Genomic DNA, 20,154 nt, shown 5'->3' with positions numbered 1-20,154 from the left:
CAGATTCACCTGAACCTGAAGATGTATATGACGTGTTAAAGCTTGGATATGTTGAATCTTTTCATGTTGAAGCTGGACATGGTAAAGGTGGACATCTCAAAGCTTTGATATGTTAAATGTGAACATGTTAAAATAGACTTGACGTGTTGAAGCTAGACGTGTTGAAGATTGGACATGTGAAAGATTGGACACCAAGAACTGGAGATGCTGGAGATTGACGCTGAGACTCTGACTCTGCGCTTCATGAGAATCGACTCTGAATCACCGATTCATTAGAATTGACTCTGAATCGACTCTGACTCAGGGATTTATGTGAATCAGTCTCGAGTCCTGTGAAGGAAATTAGAGGTGAAACTGCAGCTGTCTGTTCCGTCACCGTGTCCCACTGTGTTTAATGTAGTGAGTAGCAGCTGCTGATCTTCACTCAGACAGACGGAGAGGAACACGAGTCCAGCAGCTCCACCTCAACACTGATCAGAGTCACAGCTCCACATCAACACTGATCTGAGTCACAGCTCCACCTTAACACTGATCTGAGTCACAGCTCCACCTCAACACTGATCTGAGTCACAGCTCCACCTCAACACTGATCCTAATCACAGCTCCACCTCAACACTGATCTGAGTCACAGCTCCACCTCAACACTGATCTGAGTCACAGCTCCACCTCAACACTGATCTGAGTCACAGCTCCACCTCAACACTGATCTGAGTCACAGCTCCACCTCAACACTGATCTGAGTCACAGTTCCACCTCAACACTGATCTGAGTCACAGCTAATGATGAAGAGGATGATGGTAATGACAATGATAATAGTGATGATGGTAATAGTGATAATGATCGTGATGTTGGTAATCACAATAACGATGATGATGATTATGATCGTGGTGGTGATAATGATGGTGATAATCGTTATGATAGAGATGATGATGATGAGTTTGATGATGGACCTAGTGATAATGATGATGGTGATGATGATAATGATGATAATGATGATGATGATGGAACAAGTGATAATGATGATAGTGATGATGATGGTGATGATGGTGATGGTGACCATGTTGATAATTATGTGTCCTGAGCTTCATCTCTGCTAAATTCCTTGGTATAGTGAACACACACACACACACACACACACACACACACACTAAGATGAGAAGACCAGAGGTGATGCTACATCAGTTATTAGAAAACAGATCCAGAGCAGCAGGCTGGTCGTATAAAAGATGCTAACGGCTCATGCTCTCCTGCGGTTTCTCTAAATGAATCTCACACTTCCCTCGTGGAAGGTAATCTCATTAAGGAGACATTTTTCACCAGATTAGCGACGCTAATGCTGAGAGCTCATTGTCTGACTCTGCAGACTGTTAAGGGATTCCAGCTGATGAGGTTTAATATTTAATTTTAAACTTCAGGCAAAAAAGAGGTGGATTTAATATTTCAGCTCCATAATAATAGTTTCCAGAGGTCATTTTTTCAGAGAGTTGTGGTTGTGATGAATCTGGACAGGATGTTTGAGGACTTGTTGAAGCTGGATGTAATAATCCTGGAGAGAAGATGGATAAGTTGAAGCTGGTTCTGTAAAGATGGACATGTTAGATGCTTTAAATACAAACATGATACAAACAAGCTTAAATTAATAAAACCAGGTGCGCTGAAGCTCACAATAATGAGACTGGTGTGTTGAAGCTGGATGTGCTGAAGCTGGACATGTTGAAGCTGGACACATCGAAGCTGGACATGTTGAATCTGGACATGTTGAAGCTGCACATGTTGAAGCTGGACACGTTGAAGCTGGACACGTTGAATCTGGACACGTTGAATCTGGACATGTTGAAGCTGGACACATCGAAGCTGGACATGTTGAATCTGGACATGTTGAAGCTGCACATGTTGAAGCTGGACACGTTGAAGCTGGACACGTTGAAGCTGGACACGTTGAAGCTGCACATGTTGAAGCTGGACATATTAAAACTCGACATGTTGAAGTTGGACATATTGACGCTGGACATGTTGAAGCTGGACATGTTGAAGCTGGACACTTTGAAGCTTGACATGTTGAAGCTGGACATGTCGAATCTGGAAATGTTGAAGCTGGACATATTAAAGCTGCGCATGTTGAAGCTGGACATGTTGAAGCTGGACATGTTGAAGCTGGACATATTAAAGCTGCGCATGTTGAAGCTGGACATATTAAAGCTGCGCATGTTGAAGCTGGACATATTAAAGCTGCGCATGTTGAAGCTGGACATGTTGAAGCTGGATATGTTGAAATAGAATGGGTTCTTCATGTGACTAGACAAGTTCACACCAGACAATTTAAAGCTAGATGTGCTGAACCTTTTCTGCTATGGAATGTAATGTGACTGGACATGTCGAGGCTGGATGTGATAATGCTGGAGATGATGATGGACATTCTGAGTTTGGACATTCAGCGTCAAGGACCGAAACAGATCCAGTTGCTTTTACATGAAAAGAAGCAGAAAGGTATAGACACCTGTAATAATTCAAAACCGAATCTTCAAGTCTGACAGGAACTCCAGAGATACATGACTGATTCCTGTGTTAGACGTCTCAGTGTATAATTCAGACACACTTCAGTCCTCTGCTACACTCAGACTTTCCTTATGGACGCTTTAAACTTTAAACCGTCTGCTGATCAGACTTTATTACATTCTCAGATTTTTGATGGAGGATCAGAATCACTTTTACTTTCCGAACCGGAACTGCAGTGGAAATTAAAAAAAAGAGGTTCAGACTGCAGATGGAAATGAATTCTCAGAATAGTGTGTGTGTGTGTGTGTGTGTGTGTGTGTGTGTGTGTGTGTGTGTACAGTTATACAGTGGCTTGTTGCTCACCTGCAAGCAACAAAAGTTTCTACAGGATCATGTGGAGAATCAATCATTTCTGTACACTCTAGTGTAAGTTCATGCCCTAAGAACAACCACACACACACACACACACACACACACACACACACACACACACACACACACACACACATAGTTCCAGTAGAAGTCTCACCTGTGAAAATGAGCTCCACAGGTCGTCCCGTGCCGTGTTTCCGTACTCGTGCGTCACTAAATAATCCTGTAAAACAGACCGTCAGGGAAACTGGTCACTTTCTCCCTCTGTTCATTCCACAGCAGACGGAGAAATAAAACACTTTCAGGAGACTGGAGAAGACAAACAGCTACAGTGAGACAGGTCTCATCTCTCAGTTCTCATCTCAGCTCAGCACAGTGCGGAGCTCCAGATATAGCCAGATGCTGAGGTGAAGCTTCAAGATGGACAATAAGAGGAAAATCAGAGGCTCATGATGACTTGTGCGTGTGTGTGTGTGTGTGTGTGTGTGTGTGTGTGTGTGTGTGTTCAGCAGAAAGAGTTGATCTGAGAGAAAGAAACATTAGCGCTGTGAAATAAACTCGCGTCTCTCTGCAGAACGGACACGCGTCTAATTAAACTCATTCACCTGGAAGTGAAAAGGCGAAAAGTAAAGACACACAACCACATAAAGACACAGAAACAAACACAGACACGGATACAGACGTAGACACAGACACAGGCACATACATAGACACAGATGCAGACGCAGACACAGACGCAAGCACAGGCATAGACACATGTAGACACAGATGCAGGCAGAGACGTAGATACAGGCGCAGACAGATGAGGACAGACACAGACAGAGACACAGATTTTGACTCAGACACAGACAGAGACACAGATGCAGAAACGGAAACTCTGTGTGAGAAAATGATTAATCCCCCCACCCCCTCTCCTCTGTGTGTGTGTGTGTGTGTGTGTGTGTGTGTGTGTGTGTGTGTGTGACCCTGAGGTTGAGACCCAGCTCCAAAAACCAGCTCTCTGGGAAATGTGTGTATGTGTGCATCTCTGAGTATGTGTGTGTGTGTGTGTGTGTGTGTGTGTGTGTGTGTGTGTGTGTGCGCGCGTGGAGATGCAGCAGCTTATTGACTGACAGCAACTGTTCTGGTCTACTGACTCCCCCCCCACCCCTCTCTCTGTCTCTGTCTCTGTCTCTCTCTCTCTCTCGCTCTCTCTCTCTGTCCTGAGGCTAAATGTCCATCAGGTCCAGTCTCGCCCCTGGTCACACTGAGCGGCTTCTCATTATTTTCACTGCACTGATTTCAGGAGGACAAAATAAACCTGCCTGCCTTCAGACACGACTCAGACCAAGGTCACTCACACACACACACACACACACATGCTGTCAATCTCACACACACACACACACACACACACACACACACACAAACACACATACAAACACACATGCAGTCACTTACACACACATAAACACAGACCTGCAACTATAATCTCTTCTGCTCAGCTGTGTTGATGGATTCTGTTGGATGATTTCACTGAGTGAATGAGAGGTGACTAGACAAGTGAGTGACAGACAATTTGAAAGTGAGTGAAAGACGACTAAACGAGAAGGAAATGACTAGATGAACAGAGAGATGAGTAGACGAGTTTGTGAGAGACGAGTAGAAGAGTGTGTGAGAAACAAGTGTAGAAGTGAGTGACAGACGAGTAGACACGTGTGTGAAAGATAAGTATATGAGTGTGTGAGAGACTAGTAGATGAGTGAGTGACAGATGAGTAGATGAGTGTGTTTGAGACGAGTAGACGAGTATGTGACAGACGAGAACTCACATCTCACAAAAAAAGTGTGTGAGAGACTAGTGGACTGGTGTGTGTGTGTAAGAGATGAGTAGACGTGTGGGTGTGAGAGACGAGTAAGTGAGAGAAGAGTAGATGAGTGAGTGTGTGAGACGAATAGACAAGTAAATGAGAGACCAATAGATGAGTGGACTGGAAAAGTGTGCTATACTGTATTAAAAATAAGGAGACAAGAGAAAGAGAATGAAAAGAGAGAGAATGAGAGAGAGAGAGAGAGAGAGAGAGACAGAGAGAGAGAGAGAGAGAGAGAGAGAGAGAGAGACAGAGAGAGACAGAGATAAGAGATAAGGGGGTCAGTAGACCAGAACAGTTGCTGTCAGTCAATAAGCTGCTGCATCTCCACACACACACACACACACACACACACACACACACACACACACACACACACACACACACACAGACACACACACACACACACACACACAGAGAGAGAGAGAGATGCACACATACACACATTTCCCAGAGAGCTGGTTTTGGAGCTGGGTCTCAACCTCAAAGAGGAAGACACAGCCAGGAAAGAGAGAGACATAAAGACAGACAGACACAGAGAAATAGAGAGACACAAAGAGACACAGAGATTGTGACAGACAGAAAGAGAGATAGAAACAGAAAGACAGACAGAGACAGACAGACAGACAGACAGACAGACAGACAGAGACAAACAGAAGGCAGAAACAGAAAGACAGACAAAGAGAGATAAATAGACAGACAGAGAGAAACACAGACAGACAGAAAAAGAGAGACAGAAAGATTGACAGAAAGACAGAGAGAGACAGACAGAGAAAGACAGAGAGAGAAAGAGACAGACAGACAGAGACTTAAGTTTTTCTTCACTCACATTGATGCCTCTCTTAAATGCAGTTTGTCCCATGACGCTGGCCAACATGCGAATCAGCGCCGCTCCCTGCACACACACACACACACACACACACACACACACACACACACACACACACACTTATTTTCTTTACAGTAAACTAAAAGAATACATGTCGCTGTCATTCTGCAAAAGTATGTCTGCAGCAGCATTGAGCTTCACTGTGTGCTGTGTGCTGGTGTGGAGCTCGCAGGAGAAAACAGCAGCAGCACCTTTTTGTAGGAGATCCAGTCGAAAACTCGCTGGATGTCGGTGACTTGGAGAAGCTCCTGTGAGACGGGATGAGACGTTGCCATACCGTCCAGCAGCATGACTTCATGCAGAACGTCGGTCAGGAACCTCTGTTTCTGCACACACACACACACATACACACACACACAGCATAGTTAATGGAGGGTCATTACTTATGATAAATTACGTCTCTGCTACGGTTCTCAATTACACACAAGAGGGCAGAGGAACAGAAACTCGGCTTGGATTAGAGACGGTCTCCGAAACAACATACGCAACAGTGGAACACCAAAGAGTAACAAGACTAGAACAGGAATGAGAGAGGGAGAGAAATAAATGAGACATAAAGAGAAAAAGAGAGAAATAATGAGAAATAAAGGTAGATATTAAAAAAGATATAATGAGAAATAGGAATAGAGAAAGAGAAATAGTGAGAAAGAGAGTAGAGAGTGGAAGAAAAAGAATAGAGAGAAATAGAGAGAGGAATCAATAGAGATATGTAAAAGGGTGAGAGATAAAAGGAGAGAGAGATGAAGCAATAGAGAGAGGAATAAAAAGAGGGGATAAATAGAATTCCCTGTTTTTATTTTTAAAAGGAAAGCAGGAGATTGGGAGAAATAAAAAGAGAAACAGAGTGAGAGAGAGAGAGAGAGAGAGAGAGAGAGCGAGAGAAAGAGAGAGAGCAGCTGTTCATTCACGTCTCATCTCATGGGACTGAGTGGAAGTGAGCAGTAAAATGAGCTCCATCAGAAGAGCCTCCATCTGGCCCATCCTCGCTCTCATCACAGCGTCCAGCTCCAACACCGTTTCATTTCCGCTCTCTCGTCTCTCCTTCCTCCATAAACCCCAAACTGAAGTGTTCCATCTGACGCCCTGCGACCCCACGGCCTCGTAACGCACCGTCCGCCAGCAGCAGCCACACGAGCACCAGCAGGGAGGAGTTGGTGAACATGTGCAGCTCCATCCAGACGTCTGCTTCCTCGGTCACAGCAGCATTTGGACAGAAACTCTGCTGAATCCACACTCAGGAAAGTTCCTACTGAACCCTCAACACTCCAACGCGTTCCTCCTCCTCATCGCTCCTGCAGTGAGAAGCTTCTCCAGGACTTACCTACATCTCCATCTTCTCCTTCACTCCTGTACTGCACTCGGAGCATGGAAACCGTTTCTGCTCAAAATCCGCTCTGGGGTAAAAACACCTCAGGTGGGTCTAAATGCTGGATTCTGTTCGGCTGGAATGTGCTCTAAATAAAAGCGCTGATTATAAACACCTGGAACCGAATATTGCAGATGTTTTCTGATGACTTTGCTGAGCTCCAGGCAGGATTTCTGCGTGTGGTGGAACTTATATGGTAAATGCAGGGATTTTTTTTGAGACCGTTTAAATGAGAAACAGAACAAAAATGGCACCAGGCGTAAACTCCAACAGCTTCAGTATCAGTAGAGACACAGCACGGATTCATGGCACTACTTTATGTCCAGGTGCAACTCGGGGCAGCAGAATTCTAGATCTAATGAGCCGTATGAAAAAACAGGAAAAAAACGGTTTTGCTCTGTAAACATCATGAACTCCTCACTGCTGGGACGTGAGCATGGTGTATAAACAGCGTGATAATGCACAGCTAGGTGTCAGATCTTACACCATTATAATGCTTCACCTCGAGACCTTCTCCAGCTCCACATCATCCAGGAACATCCTGGAACACCTCAAACCAGATTATCACCTACAAAGAAAGTGATGATGTGAAATCAACAGAAGGACGTCACTCACCATGTTCCATTTTGGGAAGAGGAAGTCGCTTCCCACGTACTCGAAGTAATGGGCAAACCCCTCTTTAATCCACACGTCATCCCACCATACTGGAGTGACCAGGTCTCCTAACCACTACACACACACACACACACACACACACACACACAAAATTATAGTCTGAAGTTGCCATTTTGTCTTTAAAACGCAGGAGTTCTCCAAAGAAAATTCTTAATAAAACAATGAAATGTGGCATTACATGCAGGATGAGAAGAACATTGAGAACCTGGAAACATGAGCTGTAAAAGAACAAGAACAGCAGATACACACACTTCTTTACACACTTCTGTACACACTTCTTTACACACTTCTTTACACACTTCTGTACACACAGCACGAGCATGTTACAAGGCTGAGGTCACATCAGGGACCAACGGAATTAATGAAACTGAAGACGAGAAAACCCACAACTGTGTGTGTGTGTGTGTGTGTGTGTGTGTGTGTGTGTGTGTGTGTAAAGAAGACGTTACCCCACTCTGCACTGAGACCCTGTTCACTTCACGCTCAGTCATTCCTGACACACGCAAATACTTCATGAGAAATTTATTACGAGCTCCTGCTGCTTTTGCTCTTTTATTTATAGTTACACCGAGCACACAGAGCAGCCAAAAGTATTGGGACACCCAACTCTGTGATTCGTTCATCCCGATCCAGTTCCTGTTACTGATCCTGATCCAGACACTTGTACTGACCCTTAACCAGCACCCAGTAATAATTCTGGTCCAGCATCTGTTACGGATCCTGATCCAGAGTGTGGTACTGATACCTGTTAATGATCATGACCTAGTTGCTGGTACTGATACTGACACAAACCTGTTAGTCATCCTGACCCAGCAACTGGTTCAGATCCTAAACCAGAACATGGTACTGATTCTGAACCAGTGTCTGGTACTGATCCTGACCCAGCACCTGGTACTAATCCTGATCCTGATCCACAATTTAAATTGTTGGATGATCTTCTGCCTAAGTTGCATCTGCACTAGTCTGAGCCGTGTTTACCTGAGAGATGTTCTGATTGCTCTACAGACAGTAGACAGATACAATGCGGAGCAGCACAGAAGCTCTTGTTCTGTTTAATTGACGTGTTTTGGATCAGTGTTGTAATTTTGGAGCTTTAGTGTTTGATCAGAAATCTTCTGCATGAAACAAAATCAGGACCAAAGCAGCTTCAGCAGATGGACCATTAATAACCAGACAATACCCTACACACACACACAAACACACACACACACACACACACACACATGAACACAGCTAATTTCTCTCTTTAATGCTACTTCCCATGCAGGCCCTGATCCAGTCTGAGTTGAAATGGTCCTGGAGAGAAACGTCGTCTCTCTGTGCTGTGAATTCGCTCCATCTGGACGTTACGGTGAGTCTAAACGATGCTTTCTGTCATCGTTCACGTTTAATACGTGCCAGTTAGAAGAAGCGAAAACGCTGAGCTGATTAGCAGGGAGAGACGGTCACGTGATCTCGTTCAGGGTTCGGTGGGACTGAGAGACAGACGGTGGCTTCGCCGAAAGTCCTCGTTAGGAGGAACGCAGATGATCTGTGATGGTTTGATGAAGATCCGATGTTGTTAGTGTTGTCAGAAAAACACACAGCTCGCTGCATGCAGGTGGATTTCTGACAAGTCGTTCTTCTGCAGAGTCGGCTTTACTGTATCACTGTATCAGACTGTATAACTGTATCAGACTGTATCAGACTGTATCAGACTGTATCAGACTGTATCACTGTATCAAACTGTATCAGACTGTATCACTGTATCAGGCTGTATTACTGTATCAGACTGTATCAGACTGTATCCCTGTATCAGACTGTATTACTGTATTACTGTATCACTGTATCAGACTGTATCCCTGTATCAGACTGTATTACTGTATCAGACTGTATCAAACTGTATTACTGTATCAGACTGTATCACTGTATCTGACTGTATCAGACTGCACCACTCTATTAGACTGTCTCAGACTGTATCAGACAACACCAATGTAGCAGACTGTATCAATGAATTAGACTGTTTTAGACATTTTATTAGACTGCACCACTGTATCAGACTGTATAACTGTATCAGACTTCACCACTGTATAAGAGTGTATCAGACATTTCATTAGACTGCACCACTGTATCAGACTATATCAGACTGTATCACTTTATCAGACTGTATCAAACTGTATTAAGCTACATCAATGTATCAGACTGTATCACTGTATTAGACTGTATCAGACTGCACCATTTTATTAGACTGTATCAGACTACACCAACGGATCAGACTGTATCAAACTGTATCACTGTATCTGACTGTATGAGTGTATGTTATTTTATCTTCATTGAATCTGACAGTATAAAAAAAAGCATCAGACTGTATCAGTGTATCAGACTGAATCACTGCATCAGACTGCATCTGCATCTTACTGAATCAGAGTTATTGTATCAGACAGCATCCCTGCATCAAACTGTTTCACTTTATCAGACTGTATCAGACACTATCCCTGTATCAGACTATTTATTATAACATTCTGTTATTGTCCACTGAGTGGTCTCATGCTGCAGTACCTGAGCAAACTTCTGATCCTTTATAACCTGTCTTGCCTTGAATAGTAAAAGCTACAGCAGGGGGCAGAGCTTTCTTTTATAACACCTCACATTTATTCTGCAACCTTCTAATTAGTGTTGAGAACTCAGACATAGTCCCTCTGTATAAGTCTGGCTGAATGAATATTTGTTTAATCAAGCCTTTGTGTTTTTTTTCTTCGGTTCTGGAGCAGATCTGATTAGTCCACAGGCACAGAATGTTTTGGAGAACTGGGAAAGTTAGATGTTGTCACCAGTCAACAGACAGATGCTGTCAGTAAACAACCCCCTCAAACCACTCATGCATTCACTCAAGTGTGTGTCAAAATTGTCAGTGTTACCATCTGGATCTAGCTTTTCTATATGCTGCCATGTCTAGACTTGTCTGAGTCCATACATGACAATGAACATATTTGGTACTTATTTATAATATTTAATATATGGTACCCCTGAGATACCAGTTTTCCTGACCTCTTCTTCTCTTCAGACCTGCCTGATCCATCGTACTCCTGGATGAAGTTCTCATCACCTGGACAGCACTTGCTTCTGAACAGCCTAAAGATCAATAAGATTACTGTGGATGGAGCCACTTAGAGACCATAACGACTTGGACCGCAATCACTACGATAGCTTTAGGACTGAAATTGAGGAGTAAACATGAAGAGCAATTTGACACTCAAGTCTTCATCAGTTAACATGCTGTATAACTTCAACAAAATAGGCTTCAGGATAAAATGCTAACGAACTCAGAAATAACTCTGATGCCTGTACACATAAACTGTTTATAAGATAAAGGTAAATTGGAGAAATGACAGATTATTGGATTGAATCACATAATCAGACTTTATAAATAAGTTGTATCAGACTGCAAAACTATATTCGGTTGTATTACTGAGTCAGACTGAATAATGCTATATAAATTTTGCATTAGGTTGAATACCTATCAGACAGTATCAGACTGTATTAGACTATATGATTATAACAATCTGTATTCGACTGTGTAATTATATCAGACTGTATAACTAAATCAGACATTTTCAGACTGTATCAGACTATATTATGCTGTATACCTGAATCAGATCCTACCAGACTGCATTAGGCTGAATATTTTAGTCATCCTGTATCAGATTCTATTAGATTGTATCGATGAATCAAACTGCATCAGACTATATCAGATTGTCTTAGGTTATACACCTGGATCAGACTGTATCAGAGTGTATCATAACAGTTCAGACTGTATTAGGCTGACTAAAGTAATTGAACTAAATCAGAAAATGTCAGACTGGATTATTTTGTATGTCTGAATCAGACTGTATCAGACTGCATTATGTTGTATTACTGTATCAGACCATATCAGACAGTATCAGACTGTATCAGACTGTATTAGACTGTATAACTGTATTAAACCATATCAGAGTGCATTAAACTGTATCAGACTGTAACAAAAATATCAGACCATATCAGACTGTAACAAACTTATCCGACTTTGTCAGACTGTATCTGACCATATCAGATGGTATCAGACTGTATTTTGCTGTAAACCTGAACCAGACTATAAAATTATATCAATTCATGATATATACAGTATTTCATTATATACCTGAATCAGACTGCATTAGACTGTATCAGGACGTATAAAGCTGTATAACTAAATCAGACTGCATTAGACTGTATCAGACTATATTATGCTGTATACCTGAATCAGACTGCATTAGACTGTATCAGACTATATTATGCTGTATACCTGAATCGGACTGCATTGTGTCAGGCTGCATCACTTTCAGACTGGATCAGTGTATTAGTCACAACACAATCAGACGCAGTCAGACGTCTTTAATGATCCAATCTCAGCCTCTGGCCTCAATAACTGGTTTAAATTATTACTCAAACAGCTGAATACTGAAAAACAAATAAACACTGTCGAGTTTCTCTCACAGGCTTTAGTTATTAACAGGGTCCGAGTGTGTGTGTGTGTGTGTGTGTGTGTGTGTGTGTGTGTGTGTGTGTGTGTGTGTTTTATTGAGCAAATTGAGCAGCAATCTGCTGAGTTATTACACTATGATGTGAGGCTTAATGGCTGGACCTCGCCTCCACAGGGCTGATGGGTAAAACTCCACTCGCTGTTTGGTCCCAGAAGAAATCAATTCCTCTGTGATGTGGTAGAAAAGGAGATTTATGGCCTTTTCAGCACTCAGGTTCTTCTGTGAGTTTTGAGAAGAATGAGAACAGAATGTGTTTAACGTCCAGCACACAGCGTCCCCCTGTGAGTTATTAGAATGAGGACAGTGTTTAATGTCCAGCACTCAAACTTGTCTGAGTTATTAGAACGAGGACAGAGCGCTTAAAGTCCAGCACTAAGCAGCGCTGCATGAGCAGCCATTCACATTTCCTCGAACCTGTCACCGGGAATAACAGTTTTATACAAAGGGGAATATTTTAAACTACAAGCCCATGCTCTCTCCGTCTCTCCCATGCTGTCTTTCTCTCACTCTCTCTGGTGTTCTTAATAGCTGTGGAAATCAATATGTCAACATGGTGGAGGACCTGTTCTCTAATTCCCTCTTTGGGTGCCAAGACAAAGATGAATAGATTTTTAAAGTCCCCCTCTTTCTCACTGAGAGGGAAATAATTATGACCCTGGACAGTGTGTGTGTGTGTGTGTGTGTGTGTGTGTGTGTGTGTGTGGGTACTGAAGCTCTTTCCAACTAATACATCCTTATTAACATCCTGTTCACCCTCATGCATCTACATCACCATTCCCTATCCACACCGTTCCCCATCCTCTATCCACACCGTTCCCCATCATTTATACACACCGTTCCCCATCCTCTATCCACACCGTTCCCCATCCTCTATCCACACCGTTCCCCATCCTCTATCCACACCGTTCCCCATCCTCTATCCACACGTTCCCCATCATTTATACACACGTTCCCCATCCTCTATCCAAACCGTTCCCCATCCTCTATCCACACCGTTCCCCATTCTCTATACACACCGTTCCCCATTCCCTAACCACACGTTCACCATTCCCCATCCACAACGTTCCCCATCCCCTATCCACACCGATCACCATCCTCTATCCACACCGTTCACCATCCTCTATCCACACCGTTCCCCATCCTCTATCCACACCGTTCCCCATCCTCTATCCACACCGTTCCCCATCATTTATACACACCGTTCCCCATCCTCTATCCACACCGTTCCCCATCCTCTATCCACACGTTCCCCATCCTCTATCCACACCGTTCCCCATCCTCTATCCACACGTTCCCCATCATTTATACACACGTTCCCCATCCTCTATCCAAACCGTTCCCCATCCTCTATCCACACCGTTCCCCATTCTCTATACACACCGTTCCCCATTCCCTAACCACACGTTCACCATTCCCCATCCACAACGTTCCCCATCCCCTATCCACACCGATCACCATCCTCTATCCACACCGTTCACCATCCTCTATCCACACCGTTCCCCATCATTTATACACACCGTTCCCCATCCTCTATCCACACCGTTCCCCATCATTTATACACACCGTTCCCCATCCTCTATCCACACCGTTCACCATTCCCTATCCACACCGTTCCCCATTCCCTAACCACACCGTTCACCATTCCCTATCCACATCGTTCACCATTCCCCATCCACACCGTTCTCCATCCTCCATCCACACGTTCCCCATTCTCTATCCACACCGCCCCATCCTCTATCCACACCGCTTCACCATCCTCTATCCACAACGTTCCCCATCCCCTATCCACACCGCTTCACCATCCTCTATCCACAACGCTTCCCCATCCCCTATCCACACCGTTCCCCATCCTCTATCCATATTGTTCCCCATCCTCTATCCACACCGTTCCCCATCCTCTATCCACACCGTTGTCCATCCCCTATCCACACCGTTCCCCATCCTCTATCCATATTGTTCCCCATCCTCTATCCACACCGTTCCCCATCCTCTATCCACACGTTCCCCATCCCCTATCCACACCGTTCACCATCCTCTATCCACACCGTTCACCATCCTCTATCCATATTGTTCCCCATCCTCTATCCACACCGTTCCCATCCTCTATCCACACCGCTCCCATCCTCTATCCACACCGTTCCCCATCCTCTATCCACACCAGTCCTCATCCTCTATCCACACCGTTCCCATCCTCTATCCACACCAGTCCTCATCCTCTATCCACACCGTTCCCCATCCTCTATCCATACCGTTTCCATCCTCTATCCACACCGTTCCCCATCCTCTATCCACACCAGTCCTCATCCTCTATCCACACTGTGTGCGCATGTGCATGTTTATGCTTATGCATACCTGATGACAGATCTCATGCACCACCACCATGGTGAGATCCATCTGGTAGGAGAAAGACGAGACTTCTGGATCCAGCAGGATTTTTTGCTCCACAAACACACTTAGACCCCAGTTCTCCATTGCCGCATATGGGTGTTTCGGGACTGCTAGGAGATCTGCGTACACACACACATGGAATGTCTATTTAAAATTAAGCACACAGCCCAAAACCAAAAGCACCATGTGTCTGTAGTGTGTGTGTGTGTGTGTGTGTGTGTGTGTGTGTGTGTGTGTGTGTGTGTGTAACTGCATTATGTGTAAGTGCGTTCAGCTTAATTGCCACTTCACAAACTATGAACAGAGTCACAGTGTTATTCGTCAACTGTGTGTGTTTCTGCCTTTCCACCAGTACACACTTACACAAGCATGCGTGCACACACACACAAAAACACACACACACACACACACACACACACACACACACACACACACACACAAACACTCTGCATGATAATGAACACGGGACAAATGAATCCTGCAGCTATTACTTTTTTCTCCTGCATCCCACACACAGTGGAATTCTTGGTAAAAATGTCTGAACTTCATGGTAAGATAAATGATGAACTTCAAACACCAACTGGAATATTCTGATTGTGTCTGACTCTGACAGTGGAAGAGCTCAGAATTCAGTCCTAAAGAGGTTTTTGGCTTTAGCTGAAAAAAAATCTCCATATAGAACGTTTCCTTTTTTTTTTCTCTACCAAAAAACCCCCCAAAAAAACAGTAGTGTACAACCCAAATTCCAAAATAGTTGGGACACTGTATAAAATGTAAACAAAAACAGAATACAATGATTTTCTAATCTCATAAACCCACAATTTAATAACAATAGAACTTAGAAGACATACAGTACAGACCAAAAGTTTGGACACACCTTCTCATTCAAAGAGTTTTCTTTATTTTCATGACTATGAAAATTGTAGATTCACACTGAAGGCATCCAAACTATGAATTAACACATGTGGAATTATATGTGGAATTATATACATAAAAAAAAAAGTGTGAAACAACTGAAAAATATGTCATATTGTAGGTTCTTCAAAGTAGCCAACTTTTGCTTAGATTACTGCTTTGCACACTCTTGGCATTCTCTTGATGCCTACTTTGAAGAACCTACAATATGACATATTTTCAGTTCAATTTTTTGTTATGTATATAATTCCACATGTGTTAATTCATAGTTTTGATGCCTTCAGTGTGAATCTACAATTTTCATAGTCATGAAAATAAAGAAAACTCTTTGAATAAGAAGGTGTGTCCAAACTTTTGGTCTGTACTGTATGAAATGTTTAAACTGAAGAAATGTACTATTTTTAAGGAATTTAATGGCTGTAAAATCTCTTTTGTTCTGGAAAAGTCTGGAAAACGTTACGTGCTATTAAAACTAGTTTGGGAAACATTTTGCAACTGATGAGGTTAATTGACAGCAGGTCAGTAAGACGATTGGGTATAAATAGTGTTCCGTTATACCTAAGATTCTCTCAAAAGTAAAGATGGGCGGAGCTTCACAAACCTGTGAAAAACAGTGTCTACAAATTGTGAAACAATTTCAGAATAATGTTCCTCAGCATCCGCAGAGGAGGGACATGGGGTATATCAGTAGGAGAATGCTGAGGATGAAGACGCAAGGAACGAAGAAATGAGGACCAAAGAGGAGGTTTATGGATGTGGTGAGGGAAGACATGCAGGTATTTAAGTTGAAAGAGACAGATATAGAGGACAGGGGGTTATGGAGACGGATGATCCGCTGTGGAGACCCCTAATGGGAGCAGCCGAAAGAAGAAGAAGTTGTTTCTCAACATCAAATTGCAAACCAGTTGAATATCTCATCATTTACATCACATAATATCATAAAAATTTTCAAAGAATCTGGAGAAATTTTTGTGTACAAGGGACAAGGGTAACAATCTATATCCAGTGGCTGTGACCTTCGGGTCCTCGGGTGTCACTGCATTTAAAACAGTAATGATTCTGTAATGGAAATCACTGAATAAGCTCATTAACACCTCCAGAAATCATTGTCTGTGAACACAGTTTGCCATGTCATCCACAAATACATGTTAAATGTCTATCATGCAAAGAAGAAGGCATGCGTGAACATGATCTAGAAACACCATTATCCTCTCTGGGCCAAAGCTCATAAAAACTGTACTGGGGCAAAGTGGAAAGCTGTTCTGTAGTCAAACAAATTGAAATTGGAATTTCTTTTTGGAAACCATGAACACCACGTCCTCTGGACTAAAGAGGAGAGGGACTATTGGGCTTGTTGTCAGCGCAACAAATGCTTCTTTCTGAAAAATGTATATTTTCAGGGAAAGGACTTGCATATTTAAGGAAGAAATTGCTAACTGCATACTGCATCTATTACAATAGCATGACCTTGTAGTAGAAGAGTCCGGGTGCTGAACTGGCCTGTCTGCCGTCTAGACCTTTCACCATTTTATACATTTGGCACATTATGAAACAAAAAATACAACAAAGGACACCCAGAGCAACTAGAATCCTGCATAAGACACATATGGGACAACATTCCTTTCCCACAACTGGTCTCCACAGTTCCCAGATGTATAGGCAGAAGACGTGATGGGGTACACAGGGGTAAACATGGCCCTGACCCAATTCCTATTAAACGCGTTGACGTTATATTTTCTGTTAAATGCTTTATATTCTAAATTTAAATATAGATATGTTTAAAACTAAAAACTGAAATATTGAGTTCAATTGGGATTATGAGATTTTTTAATCACTGCAATTTGTTTTTATTTACATTTAACACAGTGTCCCAAGTTTTTTTAGATTGGGGCTGAAAATGTAGCTAAACAGAATGAGGGGATGCAGTTTCAGACACAGATTCAGTCGCTTTCCATCACAAAGACAAACAAAATCATGTCTGAATCAGCAAACATTAAATCCCTCCTCAAACACCAAACCCCGCCTCAAACACTAAACCCCGCCTCCGCCACGCAAATGCTTGCAGATGTTTGTTCGACTCAAAGCCGGGGTTCCTCTGGGGTTTAGTCTGATTGGTACAGAGACTGTTTAATTACATGCTTTAATTAAAAACCATCATTAAATCACACACACACACACACACACACACACATAATTCTCCTATTAATATCCCCATAAACGTATTGCCACACACACACACACACACACACACACACACACACACACACACACACAGTTTAGTTGTGAGATTTGCTTGCCTAATTGTGAACCCTGTGTGTGTGTGTGTGTGTGTGTGTGTGTGTGTGTGTGTGTGTGTGTGTGTGGCAATGAGTTTATGGGGATATTAATAGGAGAATTATAAGGCCAGGACATACACCATTAAACACCATCATGTCCATTCAGAGTGAAAGAGAAGGAAGAGGAGGGGTGGGGATTTATAGAGAAAGAGAGAGAGAGAGAGAGAGAGAGAGAGAGAGAGAGAGAGAGAGAGAGAGAGGTGAGAGAGAGAGATGTGGTGAGGACAATCTCGTGGTGAGCCGGTGGCCTTGTTCACGCTTCCTGAACCACTTAGACACTTCATCACGTGCAAATCAAGGACCCTTGAGGACAAATGACCCGTCCACCATTAGGCTCTGAGTCCCAGGCTGGGACGTGGAGGACACACGGGATCAGGGCTTTTTTTAACGAGGACTTTTACAGGAAGTGATGCGGTGTGTGGACGCAGCTGCTGAAAGGGACGATTAAAAGCCTGAAGCCGTCCTCTGTATGTGTGTGTGTGTGTGTGTGTGTGTGTGTGTGTGTGTGTGTGTGTGAGGTCAGAGACATGCTGCAGCTCAGAGAGCATGGTGTAATTATAAAGAAGCTCCAGGTCATTTCATCGTCCTGATCCTTCACCGCTGTGGAACACAAACACACATCACTGTGACGTCTCGAGAGGAAAAATCTGTCCAGAAGAACGTGTGTGAGTGTGTGTGTGTGAGATGTCTGGGGCAACAAAGACGGAATGAGACATAGTAGGGCAGGAGGGCAGGTGAGCTATCATGGTGGTCTGTCACTTGGAAAGCTCCAGTGTGTGTGTGTGTGTGTGTGTGTGTGTGTGTGTGTGTAAGAGAAATAGAGAGAGATCGAGAGGGAGCTGTGCTGGGTTTAAGGAGCACAGAGTGATGGTGCTGAGAGACTCAGGAGAGATTATTTTCATCCGGTTTGTTTTAAATCACCTCATCATGGATTTGTTCTCAGTTCCCAGAGCTCACAGTGTCCCCAGAGTTCCCAGAGCTCACAAAGTTTGCAGAGCTCACAAAGTTCCTAGAGTTTGCAGTGTCCCCAGAGTTCCCAGAGCACACAGAGATCACAAGCCACAAAGTTCCCAGAGCTCATAGAATTACCAAAGCTTGCAGATTCCAGAGTTCCATGAGTTACCAGATTTATTAGAGCTCCCAGAGTTCAGAGAATTTCAGAGATTTTAGAGCTCACAAAGGTATCAGAGCTCCCAGAGTTCCATGAGCTTCCAGAGGTCGCAGAGCTCACAAGTTCCCAGAGCTTACAGAGTTCCTAGAATGCACACGGTTTCCAGACGTTGCAGTTCCCAGAGTTCCTGAAGTTTGCAGAAGTCCATGAGCTCCTAAATCACCATACAGTGCTGCTCTTTGATTACCTGAAACCTCAAGACCTGCTGTTCATCTCACCCTTAAAAACCTCTAGTCTCACCTCAAAGTCTCTCTGTATGTCTCTCACTCCATCTCTGTAATCTCTCTGCTTTCTTCTTTATCTCTCTCTCTCTCTCTCTCTCTCTCTCTCTCTCTCTCGCTCTCTCTCTCTCACACACACACACACACACACACACACCTTCAGTCCATCTCTCCTCTTTCATCTCCACTCTTTCGTTCTCGCTCTATCTGTCCAATTCTTCTTTTTTTATCTCCACTCCTCCATTCTCACTCCAGCTCAAATTTCTCTTATATGAGGTTTTTGCTCATATAAGGAAACATGTGATGGCTTTGAGACAGTGATGGTGTTTTGTTTCTCGTCTCAGACATCATTTGACAGAAAGTCCCTGGTTGAGTCTTAAACACGTCCCACAGCGTCGTCTCTCGATCATCACTCACCCTGACCAACTTCAGCACCATTCCAAAGAGAGTGTTTCCTCTCTCCAAAATAGATTTCACCCAGGTGTGTGTGTGTGTGTGTGTGTATGTGTGTGTGTGTGTGTGTACAAGAAACATATGACGAGAGACTGAGCGAGACACGGAGGAGGACGTGTCACTGAATCACACAACACTCAGGGTGAGACAAACAAACACAGCGTTGAGTAAAGACACATATGTAACAACTGTGTGTGTGTGTGTGTGTGTGTGTGTGAGTGAGACTTGGAAGCTTGTCGGTCTGTTAACCTTCATCACACACACACACACACACACACACACACACACAGAGCATGCGACACTTTCACACTGCAGCTCATCTCTTTTTCTGCTCTTTCTGCAAAACCCTTTCTGATTTATGGCCCTCGTTTCCATGGTGACGGTTGATACGGAAATGTCCTCCAACCTTGAAGAGTGGAACGAGTTCAATAAAAGATTCTCATCATCTTCAGAACGTTTGGTTTTTATGAGGGCGCGGTCCTGAC

The 20,154-nt window shown here is 43.4% G+C and overlaps 1 protein-coding gene across 2 annotated transcripts in view; it reads right to left on the bottom strand.

Moving 5' to 3' along the window:
- Window positions 1–20,154, bottom strand: part of LOC124400994 (thyrotropin-releasing hormone-degrading ectoenzyme-like) — a 46,055-nt gene that overhangs the window by 15,273 nt on the left and 10,628 nt on the right. For both annotated transcript variants that reach the window (XM_046872856.1, XM_046872857.1), the window contains exons 5-9: window positions 14,538–14,692; window positions 7,588–7,701; window positions 5,798–5,932; window positions 5,547–5,612; window positions 3,026–3,091 (exon numbers count right to left, since the gene is read on the bottom strand). In XM_046872856.1, coding sequence (XP_046728812.1) covers window positions 3,026–3,091; window positions 5,547–5,612; window positions 5,798–5,932; window positions 7,588–7,701; window positions 14,538–14,692 — 536 coding nt within the window. The remainder of the gene's footprint in view (window positions 1–3,025; window positions 3,092–5,546; window positions 5,613–5,797; window positions 5,933–7,587; window positions 7,702–14,537; window positions 14,693–20,154) is intronic.

The sequence above is a fragment of the Silurus meridionalis genome, chromosome 18 (assembly GCF_014805685.1).
Source record: "Silurus meridionalis isolate SWU-2019-XX chromosome 18, ASM1480568v1, whole genome shotgun sequence".
In the NCBI taxonomy this organism is placed as follows: Eukaryota; Metazoa; Chordata; class Actinopteri; order Siluriformes; family Siluridae; genus Silurus; species Silurus meridionalis.
Note: the sequence above shows the minus strand (reverse complement) of the source record. Positions and strands in the feature narration are given on the sequence as shown.